Source organism: Pan paniscus, chromosome 10 (genome assembly GCF_029289425.2).
Source record: "Pan paniscus chromosome 10, NHGRI_mPanPan1-v2.0_pri, whole genome shotgun sequence".
Lineage (NCBI taxonomy): Eukaryota > Metazoa > Chordata > Mammalia > Primates > Hominidae > Pan > Pan paniscus.
Window position 1 is genome coordinate 69460108 of NC_073259.2, and position 19122 is coordinate 69479229.

The window sequence follows — 19122 nt, forward strand, 5'->3', positions numbered from 1 at the left end:
CTTGATAGAAATAGCACTGAATCTGTAAACCACTTTGGGCAGTATAGCCATTTTAACAATATTGATTCTTCCTATCCATGAGCATGGAATGTTTTTCCATTTGTTTGTGCCATCTCTGATTTCTTTGAGCAGTGTTTTGTCATTCTCTTTGTACAGATGTTTCACCTCCCTGGTTAGCTGTATTCCTAGGTATTATTTTAACGGCTATTGTGAATGAGACTGCACTCTTGATTTGGTGCTCAGCTTAGCAGTATGAAAATGCTACTGACTTTTGTACATTTATTTTGTATCCTGAAACTTTACTGAAGTTATTTATCAGCTTGGGAGCCTTTTAGCAGAGCCTTCAGGGTTTTCTAGATAGAGAATCACATTGTCAGTGAAGAGAGATAATTTGACTTATTTTCCTGTTGGGATGCCTTTTCTTTCTTTCTCTTGCCTGACTGCTCTGGCTAGAACTCCCAGGACTATGTTGAGTAGGAGTGGTTTATGTTGAATAGGAGTGGTGAGAGTGGGCATCCTCACCTTGTTCCAGTTCTCAGGGTGAAAGCTTCCAGCATTTGCCTGTTCAGTATGATGTTGGCTGCGGGTCTGCCATAGATGGCTCTTACTATTTTGAGGTATGTTCCTTCGATGCCTAGTTTGTTGAGGTTGACTGCATTCTAACTGTGACCCGTCACATGAGGACAGGTGTGGAATTTTCCACTTGTGGTGTCATGCCAGTACTCAAAAAGTTTAGGATTTTTTGGCACTTCAGATTTTGGATTTTCAGATTAGAGATGCTCATTGTATATAATGTTCCCAGAAGGCAATCTGAAAAACTATGTCAAGGGGCACAAACACATGCTGTTCTTTGATTTAGCAATTTGATTTCTTTGAACTTATCCTAAAATTATTAAAGATATACACAAAGACTGTTGTACAAAGAATTTAATAAAAATGCTTCAGCAGTGTAAACCTGAAAACAACCTAAAAGCTTTGACAAACAAGGGAACAGCTAAAAAATTAGGGTGCAATGATATGATGGAGTCCTCTGCCGTCTTTAAATACAATGTTTTCAAATTACTTATGAAATAGTAAATGGTCTAAAAATATTAAATTTTGTATGGTATATTGTTTGCTTTAGTTTTACAATATAATGTATTAATAGAAATTTGAGATAAAGTAGGGCCAACCAATCAGGAGACATTTATTGCCATTGAAAAGATAGATTGTTACTCGCCGTTCCCAAGCGGAGTGGGCATGCCACACCACTGAAGGCGCCACAGGGGAAGCGCTGGGTCAGTCAGAGGAAGAGACAGAACTGAGGGCAAGAGTCTTGATTCTGGTTTCTGAAGGAACAGGTGAGGCAGGCTAAACAAGCTTGGAATTGGCTACTTTGAATAATTTCAGCAGACTCTGGGGAACAGGGGCTGTCCCTACGTAGGGATCTGGTATCTGGCCCTGAGGTGATTAGGTTAGGTGGATAGTAGCTGAGACTGTATGAGCTCAATAAAAGAGATGGTTGGGTAGTGGGCTCTGGACTGGTTTATATTTGAAAAGCGCATTCAAGGGCAAATTGTGTACTATCTCTAGGTATTGGCTAATCCTGGGAGGGACAGTCCATACAAAGTCAGCAAGCCCCAGATATCAAAGCATCAGAATACAGAAAATAAAAGACATGATTAAGCCATTTATATTTTTCTTAATTTACCTTTTCTTTTTCTACAACTAACACATATTACTTTTTTAATTCAGAAAAATAAGGCCAGGTGCCAGGGGCTCAAGCCTGAAATCTGAGCACTTTGGGAGGCCAGGGCAGGAGGATTGCTTGAGCCCAAGAGTTTGAGACCATTCTGGGCAACACAGTGAGACTCCATCTCTACAAGACACAAAAAGTTAGCAGGGTGTGGTGGCACACACCTGTAGTCCCAGCTACTCGGGAGGCTGAGGCAGGAGGATTCCTTGAGCATAGGAGGACGAGGCTGAAGTGAACCATGTGCATGCCACTGCACTCCAGCCTGGATGACAGAGCAAGACCCTGTCTCAAAAAAAAAAAAAGGCGGGGGGTGGGGTCTGGGCATGGTGGCTCATGCCTGTAATCCTAGCACTTTGGGAGGCTGAGGCAGGCGGATCACCTTAGGTCAGGAGTTCGAGACCAGCCTGGCCAACACAGTGAAATCCTGTCTCTACCAAAAATACAAAAATTAGCCAGGCGTGGTGGTGGGCGCCTGTAATCCCAGCGACACAGGAGGCTGAGGCAAGAGAATCGCTTGAACCTGGGAGGAGGAGGTTGCAGTGAACTGAGACTGAGCCACTGCACTTCAGCCTGGGCAACAGAGCAAGACCCTGTCTCCAAAAAAAGAAAAAAGAAAGAAAAAAGAAAGAAAAAAGAAATACACTAAAAAGTTTTCTTGTGTTATTCACCACCTTGGGCATTTCTTTGAAAGGATAAATTTATATCACTATTCCAAGAGCCATGTACACAGCCCTTCTTGTTTTCTAAACCAAAGAACAACTATGGACAGCTGATGCTATGAACTTTGTGTTGCTAAAGATACAAGACCTTGTTGAGCCACTTCTGTGGAACATCTTCATGTTTTCCCAAACAGTCGGGACAGGGAGTTTCTAATCAAATGCAAGATCCCAGGCTGACCCTTGTCCTGTACTGTGGAAGAGAGATCTCCTGGCAAAAGTATTTAGGGGACTTAAGAAAAAGCCTTCCACAAGCATCACCTGCCTACAGACGATTCCCTTTGTGGGCGAGGGATAACTATACTGATTTTTGGAAGTGGCAGCCACATGGCTTTGATCACCTACATTCCATACCTGATAACTGATTGAAAGCATTAGTTAGTGCTGTGTTTAATGCTTTAGAAATAACTGTGGCATCAAAGAGTCTACAAAGGGTTGTTGTTGGAGGCAAGGAACAGCCTCATAGTCTGCTAAAGTCACCTGCTTTTTCACAGGGGTGACTAAATAGACTTTGACAACCTATACCAATTTCTGAGGACTTTTCTAAAGGAAGAACTTCCTAACTGTGTGAACTTCATAAAATATCCACTGGTCAGGAGGCCTAGCTCAAGCTCAGGTGCAAGCCCCTGCCACAGTGAAAACACTGTCCCACACCCGACATGAGGAGCTCGCCACCTCTGCTGACCATGGACTGAATGGCAAGAAGGCAGCAGCAGGCACAGCAAGAGCATTTTTGTCCAGCTGTTCCCCTAACTTACTGTGTGTGACTTTAGGCAACATTTACCCTCTCTGTGGTCATTTCCTCATCTGTAATATAGAAGTTAGAATAAAGACCAGACTTACCTCATAGAGTGTTTATAAGAAAACACTGAGATAAATATTGAAGGATTTTGGAATCTCTGAACTTATGTTGGGCAGATATTCAGTAGTACATTAATTACTTGCCTGAGTTGAGTATAGTGAGCTTATGGCCAGGCATAAGATCCAAACAGACACTAGTGTGCCTTTCCATCCTCATATAAATGGTCAGACTGAAGGGTGTAAATATTAAAGCTGACTGAGGTCTGAGACAAATTAAGGGGCAGAACTGCTGTGGAGCAAGATTAAATCAGAACTATAATGCCAGGTAATTCAGATTTCCACACAGAACTCCTCATATAATTAGTGAAATATAAATTTTTCCTTCCTCTTCTGAAGCCAATATGAAACCATCAATAATGAGACAAGCACATGATTCAAAATTGTGATCACTGCTGTGAATTAAAAGTAGTATGCTTGAGAATATTCAATATGCAAACTATCAACAATTTAATTATTGTACAACAGGTTTGGTTATTTTGTTCTATTGCTTTAAACCCAACTGTGGGCCCCACTGAGTTTAAGATGACATGAAATATGAAATACGAGGCATCCCCATCAGCCTCATCCCATGCTACTCTCACTCGTAACCCAGGCAATGGCCTCAGTGCACTGCATGATGCTGCCCAATCATCTCAGGTTCCCCCATGACTCTGCTTCTCCTCGCCTGGAATTCCCTGTTCTCAAAGCAGGTTTACTCAGTTTATACTCATCTGTCAAAACAAAGTCAGATGTTATCTCCTACAAGAAGCCCTCTCTACCCACTGTTCCCCAACGTCAAAATCTCCCACCCTACTGGGGCCCCTCAGACATTATATAGCAGCACTTTGTAATGGATGCCATCATTGAGCTCATCATGCTTCACTTAATTCTCTTTTTACTAATTGGTTTCCCTCACCAGGCACAGCTCCTTGAGGGCAGGAACCATGTGTTCTTATTCCTAGCTTAACACAATCCCAGACACACTGCCCACACTCAATAATTGAGGAAATGATGGATTATGCAATAATTTGTATTAAGTCAATTCTATAACTATTCAGAAAAAGTTAAATCTCTATTTCTTCCTATTTACTGTCATGAATTTGTGATGGATGAATGAGCTAAATGTAAAGAAATAAAACCATAAAAGTATAAGAAAAATATATATATAGGTGAAAAGTCATATAATCTTAAAGTGAGGAGTGGTTTTTGAAGTCTAAAAGGTGGCTTTAGGTAAGTTAAGCCACATCTGCACTGCTTTGTTATGTTGTCAATTAAGATTAAAAAAAAAAATGTTACCTTTTTTTCTGTTAAGTTTAATCTTCTTTGGTATCACCCTATCAATTTTGCTACTACCCTATCAATATATTTCTGGATTCAGATTATATCTATCTCCTCCCTAAGCCTCCCCAAAGCATGCCATGTGCAAAAGTGACCACAAGAACATCACTATCTTCAAACCAAGCTATCATGTTGAACAAAAAAGCCAAAGAGAGAACAGCAGGTAATTTATTCACTATAGCCATATTCAACATAGGCAAAGTGAGAGCCCAAGGCAGAGTTATAGGGGAAAGTAAAAGGTTGACATGAGGGAAGAGATATGAATGGTTAGAATGGACTCAGGCAATCACTTAGCAGGTGGGAAAACTGAACTAATCTGGATTGGGGTAAATAGTCTGGGAGTAAAACTGTAAACAATGCCAAGGTGTCAGAGAGCCCCAGGGATTATGCTGTGCTAGCCTCACCATTTAAAATGAGCCACAGGGGATCTGGTTACCTGATTATGACATGTCTGTCAGACCAGTAAGGATGGGCCAGGGAATCTCCCAGGATTGCTCAATGCAACAGTACATATATTTTAGAGCATGTTTAAGGTAAGATGTGGATTTGCTTGCATTGCTCATACTGGACTGTGTACTAAAGGTTGCCTTAAAATCGGCAGGTGTCCTAGATCTCCTGCATAGTACATATTAAGGTTGGTTCTTCCTAGCTGATCCTAAGGGCATGGCACTCAGGATAAAACACAAACCAACTGCATGGGTGTGAACATCAGAAGAATAATGTTTATGTTTTAACCTTAGAATATATTCAAACCAGTTTTCCAGTTTGCAGTACAACCTCGTTGAAAGGATTTTTTTTTAAAAAAAAGCTAGCCTATTCCCCTATATGGATGGCCACCTGGTGAGTGGTACTTGTCAGCTGTGGTCCTACAATGTCCTGCAGATCAATTAGTAAATATTCCTCAAGAACCTACTGTGAACAAGATGCTGAGCTGAGGGCTGGAGATATGATGGTGGCAAAAGAGACTAATCCTTCATGGAACTCAAAAATCTAACAGATACTCCTGTGTATCCTGGAGTTCTACCAGGTATTAATCAAAGGCTTTGAATGCCTCTGGTGGTATGGGCAAATGAAGGAGAAGGCCAAAATTATTGAGAAATAAGATCATTTATGCATATTAGTGAAGAAAATGCAGCATGTAATCTTGAAGTTTCGATGTACATAAAATAGCCATATCACTTCCCTGTGTGACATTCAATGCCAAAGATGTTGGGTTTATCTCGTACTTGACTACTGCACTAAGCTACACTTAGTCCACCTAGTGTTGCTATAACAGAATATCTGAGACTAGGTAATTTATCAATAAAAAGGGTTTATTTGGCTCATGATTCTAATAGTGGGAAAGTTCAAGATGGGACATCTGCTTCTGGTGAGGGCCTCAGGCTGCATCCACTCAAGGTGGAAGGTAAAGGGGAGCCAGAGTGTGCAGAGATCACATGGGGAGAGTGAAAGCAAGAGGGCAGGGTGCACCAGGCTCTTTTTAGCAACCAGCTTTAACAATTAGAGTGAGAACTCATTTACCCTCAAGGAAGGACGTTAACCTATTCATGAAGGATCCACCCCATGACCCAAATACCTCCCATTAGGCCCCACCTTCAATACTGGAGATCAAACTTCAACATGAGGTTTGGAGGGGGCAAACATCCGAACCATCTCAACTACACACCTATGGTTTTGAATTTTAAGAGTCTTAAAGTATATCTTCAAAAACTGTGACATCAACTGGGAGCCATGGTCTGACAGCAGACTATGGGAAAAGAATGCCTTCTCCAGCATTGGTGGACAACAGCCACATAGGAAAAGTGAGAATCATGGCAAAGGGTGGGAGTAACACTTTAAAAACAAAGGTTTAGGCCGGGCATGGTGGCTCACGCCTGTAATCCTAGCACTTTGGGAGGCCAAGGTGGGTGGACCACCTGAGGTCAGGAGTTCGAGACCAGCCTGGCCAACATGGTGAAACCCCATCTCTACTAAAAATACAAAAATTAGCCGGGCACGGTGGCATGCGCACCTGTAGTCCCAGCTACTCAGGAGGCTGACACAGGAGAATCGCTTGAACCTGGGAGGCAGAGGTTGCAGTGAGCTGAGATTGTGCCACTGCACTCCAGCCTGGGTGACAGAGTGAGACTCCGCCTCAAAACAAACAAAAAAACAAATAAAACAAAGATTTAATCATCACATTCAGGAGATAAGATAAAGTGGGAATAAGTAAGAAGGTAAATCAAAGTTTATAAGACAGAAAGATCAGAAACATGGGAGGGAAATTAGTATGAGTTGGATTCGGACAAGCAGTTAAGAATAAGGACAAAAACAGTTATCAAGTCCAGTAGACTAAAATGGTTCCCAAGTTCATTCATTTGTTCACACATTGTCTCTCGTCTGATGGAACAGAAAAGTGAAAGGTTTTTTGGCTAATTTTTTAATCTATTATTTGATTCAACTATAATTATTCCCTTTTAAATATTTGCTTCAATATGGAAAAATAAACTAGTCTTGCTCTTAAAGATAAAAATTACTAAAAAACATTTGGAGAAAATCCTAAAAACATACCTGGTTTTCTTACTTTGCAATAAAAGATTAATAGAGGGGAAAAAGAACAAAACAAATTATCAGCCAGGTGTGGTGGGTCATGCCTGTAATCCCAGCACTTTTGGAAAGCCCAGATGGGCAGATAGCTTGAGCCCAGGAGTTGGAGACCTGCCTGGGCAACATGACAAAATCCCATTTCTACAAAAAAAAAAAAAGTACAAAAATTAGCTGGGCATGGTGGCATGCGTCTGTGACACCAGCCACTCCAGAGGCAGAGGATGATGCAGGAGAATCACTTGAGCCCAAGGCATGGAGGCTGCAGTGAACCGTGATCATACTATTGTACTCCAGCCTGGGCAAGAGTGAACCCTGTCTCAATAAAATAAACAATAATAAAAAAAGACATTATCCTGTCCAATTTACTCATCTTAAAGCTGAGAAAACTTAGGCTCAGAGTGGTGAAATAATATGCCCAGCTGTGTTTTACATCTCAGTTTAAATAAAAGAAAAGAAAAAAAACAGAACTTAAAACAGTTCTCATGCATGTCCCATCCTCAATTACTGCAGAAACTGAAAAGGAACGAAAGACACCTAGAATGAATTTCAATGCCACTGCAGAATGCAGCCCTCCCCAGCACTACCTTTTAGCAAGTGAGCAGGGGGCATTTTTAGGAGGAAGCAGTTGCAGTTTGCACCAATTGAGGAAATCTATAAACATATTGTACCTGGATTTCAAAAAGACATTTTTCAAAGCTGGAGAGTAGTGGGCTATACTTTTAAGCTTTTCATGATAGCCTTGAGAAAAAAATGGGGATGAATTAAAAGAGTTTGAGGCAGAAATACTAGTTAGGAAGCCATCCACTGCCATGAACAGGAATGACCAAGAGAGTGATGAAAATGAGGACGACGTCACTACTGTAGGTGGGACCACAGCTGCAGCTGCTGACATCCCCACCACTGCTGCAAATAATATCATCTTTTACTGATTCCTGACACGCCAGGCACCATATGCTTTACATATTTTATACAATCCTCACAGGTCTATGGTGTTTACTATCCCCATTTAGCATGTGAGAAAACCAAGGCTCAGAGAAATAAAGCAACTTTGCTATGTCATCTTGGCTACACTACAATCCTCAGTTATTGTGTCAAACAGTTGTCTAGGTGTTGTTGTGAACGTATTTTGTAGATGTGATTAAAGCCCATGATCAGTTGACCTCAAGTGAGAGAGATTATCCTAGATAATCTGGGTAGGCCTGATTTAATCAGTTGAACAGTCTTAAAAGCAGAGCGGAGTCTTCCTTGAGGAAAAAGAAACTCCACCTGTGAACAGCAGGGTCCGTCTGTGCTGGAGTTCAGCCTGCCTTTACTGACAACCTGCTCTGTGGGTTTCAGTCTTGCCTAACCAGCCCCACAGTTGCATAAACCAATCCCTTGCAATTAATCTCTTAATATATATCTCCTATTGGTTCTGCTCTTCTGGTTGAACCTTGACTAATACACATGCCAAACATCACACAATCATTAGGTGAAAGACCTCAGATGCTCTCAAAGTCAAAGTAGGCCAGTATTCCACACTCCCTCCCAGAAGATCAGTTTTAGACATCAGCACTCCATAGAAATGGAACCACATCCAAATGCCTTGCAGACACTAAAGGAATGCAATCTAGGGCAAAGTTAAAAGCTCTGAAGGCCACTCTGCCTGGGTTCAAGCCCTAGTTCTGCCGCCTTAATCTTAGGCAATGTACTTAAATTCTCTATGCCTCAGTTTCCTCATCTGAAACATGGATTAACAATAGTACCTACCTCATAAGTTGCTGGGGATCTAATGAATTATACCATACAAAGCATTTAGAACACCTAGCACATAGTAAATACTCAATAAAGATTAAGAATTTTAACTATTTAACAGAACCAAAAAGAGAATTATAGAAGCTGAGCTTTTGAAACAGGGCAAAGAGGGAGGAGAAACACTCATGATGACTATAAGGAAACTGGAGTCAAGGGAAACCACTCATTTGTGATGCAGAATGTAATCAGAGTGATATAAGCACTGAAGAATGCTTCCCTGACTATGACCATTCCAGAAAAGGCCAGCATTTCATAGGCATTATACCTAATCCAGGGATGGGCAAAAGCAAGAAACCACAGTTCATCAGAATTTCACTTCTATATCAACACAGAAAAGTCCCCTAACTTGTTCTAGGCCTGACTGATACAAAAGAAGAATGCAGGGTTTAACATTTTCAACATCAGCAGGTTTTTCCAAAGGCACAAAAACGTATTTAGATTTGGATGGTCTACACCGAGATCATTGTTATATACTGGGAAATACAGCTCAACAAAATATAATTCCTGCAGGTTATGAGCAAATAGTAGACACAATGTAGGCCATTATCATGATTCACACTAGTCAGGCATGTTGGATATGCCAAATTCTACACAAAGCCTATAAAAGATACATGATTCCCGACAACTCAAGTAGCAACAAGATGAGACACCTTCCGTTTAACTTTGGGGAAAAAATGCATCAGTGTTCATAAATACATCTGTATATCTTTTCACTGAATGGCGATTATTCTAGAAAAAAGGAAAGAGCCTTTTTTTAAAAAAGGAAGCAGGACACTGCAACAAGCAAATGTTAAAGTTTTACAAATACAGTATAGATGTTAAATACAGTGTTTAAACACAATATAGACTTTAAAAGCAATAAAACCCAAAGTGATATTTATGGCTTTAATACGATCTCGGCATAACATGCCCTACAAACAATGATGATCACAATCTAAATTTGCTTCCATGTGCTTCCTAGAGAAACAGCGAAAGAAAATTATTTCTAAACCTTTTGCTAAATAATTTGCTCTGGATGCCTTCTAAACTTTGAGGTGCGAATTGAACATCCCTCTAAGATCAGGCTGTTTTGCTTATGACCACATACCCCAGAGGTAGCTATGATTATTGTTGAAAGGAAGTGATAAGCCAAAAGTGCTAGCATTTCAAGTTGAAAACTAAAGAAAAGGAGAATTGTCCTAAAGAAGCCACTAGCACCATGATGCATGGAGAATTGGATTTAGTCTCTCTTTTCTAGGTCAGAGTGGTTGCCTCGGTGACTTGTTATAGAAGAGATGGCCTACCTACAATGCAATATTGTTTGTTTCCATGGTAGTGTAAGCACAGCCTATCTTTGGGTGCCATGTAAACTCAAAGAGAAAATTTAATTCCCCAACCAGGGAGCTGGTACGTGTTCAAGGAAAGAAGATAGAGCTGGAAACTGTGTTCACTGTTTCATCAAAACTTTTCTCTAGATCTTTAACAAAACAATTATTAGTCTGGATAATCTTCTATTCCTTTTAACATCTATTGATAATGCCCTCTGTCAAGTATTCAATCAATTTCAATCCCATCTACTGTATGGATGGTATAGATTCAATCTACAGATCAGATGTATACTGATCTATCTCTTAAAATCTGCATTTCTATAAAATACACTTATAGCTTAAGTACTCTATTGGCACAATAATATATTCTCTGCTTCTAAATAAGAGACAATGTATTTTGATATATAGAGTTTCTGTTTACAAGTAACTTCTAAGCCAGAGTTCCTCTGCATTGTAACTGAATTAAAATAAGAACAACTGGCTGGGTGCAGTGGCTCATGCCTGTAATCCCAGTACTTTGGGAGGCCAAGGTGGGCAGATCACTTGAGGCTTGGAGTTCGAGACCAGCCTGACCATCATGATGAAACCACGTCTCTACTAAAAAAATACAAAATTAGCTGGCTGTGGTGGTGCACACCTGTGGTCCCAGATATTCGGGAGGCTGAGGCATGAGAATTGCTTGAACCCAGGAGGTGGAGGTTGCAGTGAGCCGAGATCACACCACTGCACTTTGGCCTGGGCGACAGAGTGAGATTCTGTCTCAAAAATAAAAAAATAAATAAAAACAAAACAAACAAACAAGACATCTCCTGATGTCACCACACTTAGCTGTTTCCATGAGTGCTCTTTTCATATTAGGAGTATGTTCAGACACAGGGCACCGGATTTCTTATTGTTTAAAAACCTTCATTAAGTGTTTGTATTGGAAGTCAAGGCTGAGGGTCTTCAGCTTTGTCCCATGGAACTGCACAGGGAAAGTCTGTAAGTGCTCCAGGTTCTTTTCTGCGAGCGTATCTGGAGCACATACCCGCATCAAGGGCACAGAGTGATGGGGATGGTAGAACAACATAGGTCATTATGCTGAATAAATGTGGAAAGTGCAGATACCTGCTTCCCAATAGGCTGTCACGGAAATAAATGAAATAGTACTTATGCTTTTCAGAAGAATGTGAAGTATATTTAAAGAGATAAGTAGCTGCGCTAACCAAATCCAGCAGCACGTCAAAAAGCTTATCTACCATGATCAAATAGGCTTTATCCGTGGGGAGCAAGTTTGGTTCAACATATGCAAATCAATAAATATGATTCATTGTATAAACAGAACTAGAGACAAAAACCACGTGATTATCTCAACAGATGCAGAAAAGGTTTTTGATAAAATTCAACACCTTTTGATGTTAAAAACCCTCAACAAAATAGGTATTAAAGGAACATACCTCAAAATAATAAGAGCCATCTACAACAAACCCACAGCCAACATAATACCATCATACTGAATGAGCAAAAGCTGGCAGCATTCCCCTTGAAAACTGGCACAAGACAAGGATGTCCTCTCTTACCACTCTTATTCAACATAGTATTAGAAGTCCTCGCCAGAGCAATCAGTCAAGAGGAAGAAATAAGGGCATCCAAGTAAGAAGAAAGGAAGTCAAACTATCCCTTTTTGCAGATGACATGATTCTGTATCTAGAAAACCCTATAGTCTCGGGCCAAAAGCACCTTAAGCCGATGCATAATTTCAGCAAAGTCTCAGGATACAAAATCAATGTGCAAAAATCACTAGCATTCCGATACATAAACAACAGTCAAGCTGAGAGCCAAATCAGGCATGCAGTCCCATTCTTAACCACCACAAAAAGAATAAAATACATAGGAATACAGTTAACAGGGAGGGGAAAAATCTCTACAATGAGAATGACAAAACACTGCTCAAAGAAATCAGAGATGACACAGAAAATGGAAAAACATTCCATGCTCATGGATAGGAAGAATCAATATTGTTAAAATGGACTATCTACTACCCAAAGCAGTTTGTAGTTTCAATACTATTCCTATAAAACTACCAATGACATTCTTCACGGAACCAGAAGAAACTACTTTAAAATGCATATGGAACCAAAAAAAAAGCCCGAATAGCCAAGGCAATCCTAAGCAAAAAGAACAAAGATGGAAGTATCACCATTGCCTAACTTCAAACTATACTACAAAGCAACAGTAACCAAAAAGCATGGGAGGGGTACAAAAACAGACATATAGACTATTGGAACAGAATAGAGAGCTCAGAAACAAGGCCACACACCTACAACCATGTGATCTTCGACAAAGCTGACAAAAACAAGCAACCAGGAAAGGACTCCCTCCCTATTCAATAAATGGTGCTGGGATAACTGGCTAGCAATATGCAAAAGACTGAAACTGAACCCCTTCCTTATGCCATATACAAAAGCCAACTCAAGATGGATTAAAGACTTAAATGTAAAATCCAAAACCATAAAAACCCAAAAGACAGCCTAGGAAATACCATTCTGGACATAGGAACAGGCAAAGATTTCATTATGCAAGACACCAAAAGCAATTGTGCCAAAAGGAAAAATTGACAAATGGGATCTAATTAAACCAAAGAGCTTCTACGCAGCAAAGGAAACTATCAACAGAGTGAACAGACAACCTACAGAATGGGAGAAAACTTTTTGCAAATTATGCATCTGACAAAGATCTAATATCCAGCATCTATCAGAAACTTAAATTTACAAGGAAAAAACAAACAACTCCATTAAAACGTGGGCAAAGGACATGAAGAGACACTTTTCAAAAGACATACATGTGGCCAACAAGCATATTTTAAAAAAAAGCTCAACATCACTGATTATTAGAGAAGTGCAAATCAAAACCACAATCAGATTACCACCTCATACCAGTCAGAATGGCTATTATGGCGGCGTGCACCTGTAGTTCCAGCTGCTGGGGAGGCTGAGGCAGGAGAATGGCATGAACCCGGGAGGCGGAGCTTGCAGTGAGCCGAGATCGCACCACTGCACTCCAGCCTGGGTGACAGAGCGAGACTCCGTCTCAAAAAAAAAAAAAAAGGTCAAAAAGTAACAGATACTGGTGAGACTGCAAAGAAAAGGGAATGCTAATACACTGTTGGTGGCAGTGTAAATTAGTTCAACCATTGTGGAAAGCAGTGTGGCAATTCCTCAAAGAGCCAAAAACAGAACTACTATTCAATTCAGCAATCCGATTACTGTGTATATATCCAAAGGAATATAAATTGTTCTATTATAAAGATGCATGCATATTTCATTGCAGCACTATTCACAACAGCAAAGACATGGAATCAACCTAGGTTCCCATAAATGGTAGACTAGAAAAAGAAAATGTGGTAAATATACACCATGGAATATTATGTAGCCATAAAAAAGAATGAGATCATGTCCTCTGCAGGAACATCAATGGAACTGGAGGCCATTATCCTTAGCAAACTAACACAGGACCAGAAAACCAAATACCACATGTTCTCACTTATAAGTGGGAGGTAAATGATGAGAAAACATGGACATACAGAGGGAACCAACACACACTGAGGCCTATTGGAAGGTGGAAGGTTGGAGGAGGGAGAGGATCAGAAAAAATAACTAATGGGTACTAGGCTTAATACTTGGATGATGAAATAACCTGTACAACAAACCCCTGTGACACGAGTTTACCCATATAACAAACCTGCACATGTACCCTTGAACTTAAAATAAAAGTTAAAAAAAAGATAGTAGTAGTTCCCTTTTCAGGAAAGAAAAGAGGATGAAAGAGAGAAGGGGCCCAGATAACTTGGAGTGAAGACTAAGACCTAAGAGACAACCATCTGGCAGGAACCAGGAATCAGTGAGCTTTCTGGCTTTCTTACTGATCAGAAATATGCCATAATTTGCCTTTCAAGGTGACTTAAAAGTTCTGTTGCCTGCCAGGAACCAAAAAGAAGATGCATGTATCTTTCCTTTTGTAGAGCAGGAAACTCACCTATGTGTAAGACAGGCTGCCCGTGTTCACTGTCCATGCCTCATCACAGACCTTGGAGGGGAAGCCCAATAGAAAATGATGAAACTTTTCAGTAGGCCAGTTCTTTCCTTTTCAGTTTTCCTATCCAAAGCCAAAGGATACTAACATCAGTTCTTCTGTGCATGTCACTGGTGATTTTCCATTTCCATGCCTACTCTGTTCCCTGGAAGACCCCCTCCCAAACCTTTTTTTTTTTTTGGCTGCCTCTCCAAGAGTTGTCTTTCCATCGATACTAAAATTAACCCCTTCTCTGAAAGCCTTCTGTGGTCCCTCTTTCATGAACTAGATATAATTTCTCCCAACTGTGGGGGAGGAGGCTAACTCCTAACAGTTAGCCCATATATTGTACCATGTTCCTACCTTATATTACAAATATTTTGGCTGCATTTCTCACCCAGCCTAACAGATTTTGTAAGCTCTTTAACCCCTTCTCCTGCTTTATCCACTTCTGCTTCTCTGTTTGCCTAGTAAATAGTGCATATTTAATGGATCCTTTAAGAATGAACTAACCCTTTCCACACCTTAAGCAAACTATTCTTCATTCAAAATCTGCAAGCCTTTATTAAGCACTTAATAGGTGCAAGAAATTGGAGATTATAAAGCTGAGTAAGAACCAATTCTGGCCTCCTGGCAATGTGCAACTTAAGGGTGGAGCTAAGAAACCAAATAACTTGTGGCAGACAGGCACAAGTGTTATCATAGACACACAAAAAAACTACAGTGTGAAAATAGGAGGGGAGAATAATTTCAATTTGGGTGACGAGGAGATTCTGGGAAGGTTGCATGAGGAAAAGGGGAAAATCATTTGTTGAAGGTCAGAGTTCATTAAACAGTTTGTAATCATTATCTCATTTAATTCCCAAAACAACCTTCCAAGTTAGGTATTTTTACCCCTATTCTACAGATAAGGAAATTGGGGCTCAGAGAAGTTTTAAAATTTGACCAAGTTTACAAAGCTGACAAGTAATGAAACCAGAAATCACAAGCCCAGTGGCCTAGTTCCAAAGCTTATACTGATTTTCCCACACCAGTTCTCCTCCTCCACACATACAAAAAAAGTGACATCTGCGCTCAGCCTTCAAGCTTGATTGGTTAAGATTCTCCAGGCCCATCTAGAGGGAGGGCAGGGATACTCCAGGAACAGCCAACAGCCTGAGGAAAGGCCTGGAGGTGGGAAAGTGTACATTATGTTGGGGAAAGGCAGGTTCCTTCACATAATTGAGTATAGGACATATCAGAGGGGCAAAGGTGGAGGCACTTTGGTCAAGAAGGGTAGTAGATGATTCTCTACTTTCCCTGTGATATGCTTGGAAAATATGATAAAGTATATTTCTAATCTACTTAAAAATGTATGAAATGTTGTAAGTAAAACATTTTGAATGTCTTGGAAGTTATTGTTTTATCACAATAGTCTTAACCTTCAATTCTAAATATCCTTTAATGCAAAGCATAGAGTGGAAGAATGATTCTCTTTACATTTCCTTTTCCTTTAGACTTCTTTGTTTTTAATCTCGCTGTAATGGTACCATCTAGAGATTTAAACCATAAGATTAAAGACTAGAGAAATGAAATACAAATAATTTAGCTACATAAATGTCAAATTTCCTATCATGCCAACCATTTAAGTATTTTCAGGTGAGAATGTTAACACTGTATAACTGAACTGATTTTAAGAAGTTTAAAAGAAGTTTAAAATACTCTTTTTTTTTTTTTTTTTTGAGACAGTCTCGCTCTGTCACCCAGGCTGGAGTGCAGTGGAATGATCTCGACTCACTACAACCTCTGCCTCCCAGGTTCAAGTGATTCTCCCACCTCAGCCTCCTGAGCTGGGATTACAGGCACGCACCACCAACGCCGGACTAATTTTTGTATTTTTTAGTAGAGACAGGGTTTCACCATGTTGGCCAGGCTGGTCTCAAACTCCTGACCTCAGGTGATCCACCTGCCATAGCCTCCCAAAGTGCTGGGATTACAGGCGTGAGCCACCGCGCCCAGCCAGGTTTAAAAATATTTTAAGTTAAAAAATTGGGTGGGTAAATGGGATATTATAGCCTAGTGTGATACAACGTAAACAGTATGTGTCAGGGACCAGTAAGTGTGACAGCACCTGAGTAAGAGAAGGAAACAGGGTGCGGCAGGGTATACATAGCTAAGTATTGCATAAATTATCAGCAAATATCTAGAAATACTACACGCTACTACAGAGAACATATCTTACCTGCAGTCCTAGCTCCAATAAGGGCTTACACTGAAGGCTCTTAGTTCCCACTGGCTCCTGCCACTGGGAAGGGGTGAGGCACTGGGCAAGGCGGGGGCTACAAAGGGCTGGGATGCTGAGAACCAGGGGAGCCACTACAGGTAGTAACCTTGCAAAAACCAGGGCAGGAAATCACTGTCTCACAGAACAGGCGGATGTCTCAGGTGCCCTTGCCTCCTGTAGGGCACATGGCACACTCTGAGGTCCCTGATAATGCTTATGACCATGATGATGCTGACTAATGACCCAGACCCCAAGCACCCGAGTAACTCAGTTGTCAATGCAGAGAAGTGGAGGTCTTCAATTAAGTGAGACAACTGAAACTAGGGCTACCAGAATGAACTGTTATTTGCTCATTTATGATTTCCTGAACATGACACAAAGGGAGATTTCAAAAGGATGCTACCTCAATGTTCACAGCACAGAACATCATGCTTTTTAGAACTAGGGAGTCATTTCACAAGGACAAAGTAAACTGAAATCACTGTATTCTCCTACTGATATTTTGGCTTTCCCTATATATTTTAAATGTTAGTTTTTGTTTTTCCTGGAGTCAAACGTTGATGGAGTGGCAGTCCCTCCCCTCCTCCCCTTCTCCTTCCTTCACTCTCTCCTTCCTCCTCCTTTCCCCTCTCCTCCTCTCTTTCCTTCACACCTCCCCTCTTGCCTTCTCCCTCTTCTCACTCTTTCTCTCTTTCCTTCTCTATTTTCCTCCCCCTTAAATATGTGAAAAGTAATTAGCCCATCCTGGTTTATCTTGAATAAGGCATTTCTGGCTGAAATTTTGCCCAAGGATCCATGCCAGTAACAGGAGCTTAGGCAAAATTGATTGGGACATGATGTTTGATTTCTGACTCACAAAGTGAATTTAAACCACTGTTAATTGCAGAACTACACGTAAAAGAATTGGATCTTGCATTATCACAGGTGAAAACATGAGCTGGTAAGAAAACGGAAGGTGAGAAAGCTGCCCCACAGAGGCCTCAACCCCAGACCATCTCTGGCAGTCAGTCTTGGAAATGTGCTGCTCCCCAAGACTGCCCTCTTCCTACCCCAAGGATTCTGGAATCATTTATTAGGAGGACACCCAGTCACTTGGCAGCATGCTCAATTTCGGTGTTTACCATCTAAAACTGATGGGGTGGGGAAACCCATAGTTTGGTTTACACTGTTAAAACAACAACAACAACAACAAAAGAAAAACCTTAGGGCTAGTTTTGTAGATGGCCACCAACTGGCCCAGAGGACTGTTTTTGTTTTCCCTCTGGGAATAGGGAGAAATAGTAAAAATATATATACATTTTTTCCTCCTAGAGCTTTCGTTCAGCGTTCTATTTTTTACTACTCTTTAGATAAGCAGGTGTCTGGAAGTGTGCACACTTGCTCATTAGCACCACCAAGTTAGATGGGAAAGAAAAGAAAGGAGTATGGGCGACAGCCATGGATTTTAACTCTAGTTCTGTCATGTCCTGGCTGTATAACTGTGAGCCACCCTCAGTTTTCTCATCTGTGAAATGGAGATACTACCTACCTCACAAGGCTGTTGTAAGACTAACAGAAGCACCCCTGTGAAATGTCTGTGACATCTTAGGTACTCATACCTGCGGGCTCTCCCAGCCCGCACAGAAACATTGCTACCCTTAATTAAGAAAATTTAATTTTTATTATTCCCAGCTTTACATTTGGTATGCAAAGAGCAATAAACTATTAATCTAAAATAGTTAGATAAATAGCATTAAACTTTATCTAAAAGCTTGTTGTAAGTTCGTAAGACTTATCTGGGGAATTAGTAGGTGCATTTTCTTTGAATTAGTAGGTGCATTTTCACTTTCTTTCTTTCAGTTTGGCCAATTTTAACTCACAAGGGACAACACTTTCTTAATGGACCAGACAGCACTCACCAATTTCACAAAGCAAATTGAAGTTGTAAATTAATAACTACATTAAGTTAATGTTTTATGAAGCACTTACTATTTCCTAAGTATTGGGCTAAGCATTTTATTTGCATTCATATCTCATATCTCATTTACTCCTAACAATCCTATAAGGCAGACTGCATAGTTATCTCCATTTTACAGATGGGGGAACTTAGACTAAGAGATTTCAAATAACCTGGGTGACACAGACAGTAAAGGGCAGAGCTCAGTCACAAGACGGAGCAGAAAGGGTGTCAGAGCTTATAAACACCACACGTGCCATCTTCTATTTTCAACAAAGGGTTTACCTAAGACTACGAATATTCAAATGATCGAATTTCTGAAATCGCCCCATGATGTAAATTCCCACAATTATATTAGAATTTCGAAAGCCACCTCCTCTCATTGCCTTATTTCAGAGAAGAATCTAAAACTCTATCATCTTATTCCAAAAGGAAAGGGGAGAATTAACTGCTTCCCTGAACTTCTCTGCCAGTCTTCCTTCAGTTATTTCTGTTTTCCTGCCTCTCATTTGTCTTAAACAACAGCTATTTTGTATTCATTCCGTAATTGTGAGCAG

At 40.5% G+C, this 19122-nt stretch overlaps 1 protein-coding gene across 10 annotated transcripts in view; it reads right to left on the minus strand.

The window, feature by feature from the left end:
- Positions 1-19122, minus strand: part of BMAL2 (basic helix-loop-helix ARNT like 2) — a 93794-nt gene that overhangs the window by 73564 nt on the left and 1108 nt on the right. The window contains exon 1 of one of the 10 annotated variants that reach the window (XM_063593134.1): positions 14331-18622. The exons of the other annotated variants lie outside the window; for them this stretch is intronic. Within the exon in view, the coding sequence (XP_063449204.1) occupies positions 14331-14367 (37 nt within the window). The 5' untranslated portion in view covers positions 14368-18622. Of the gene's footprint in view, positions 1-14330; positions 18623-19122 lie in introns of those variants that run through there. 10 annotated transcript variants of the gene reach the window in all.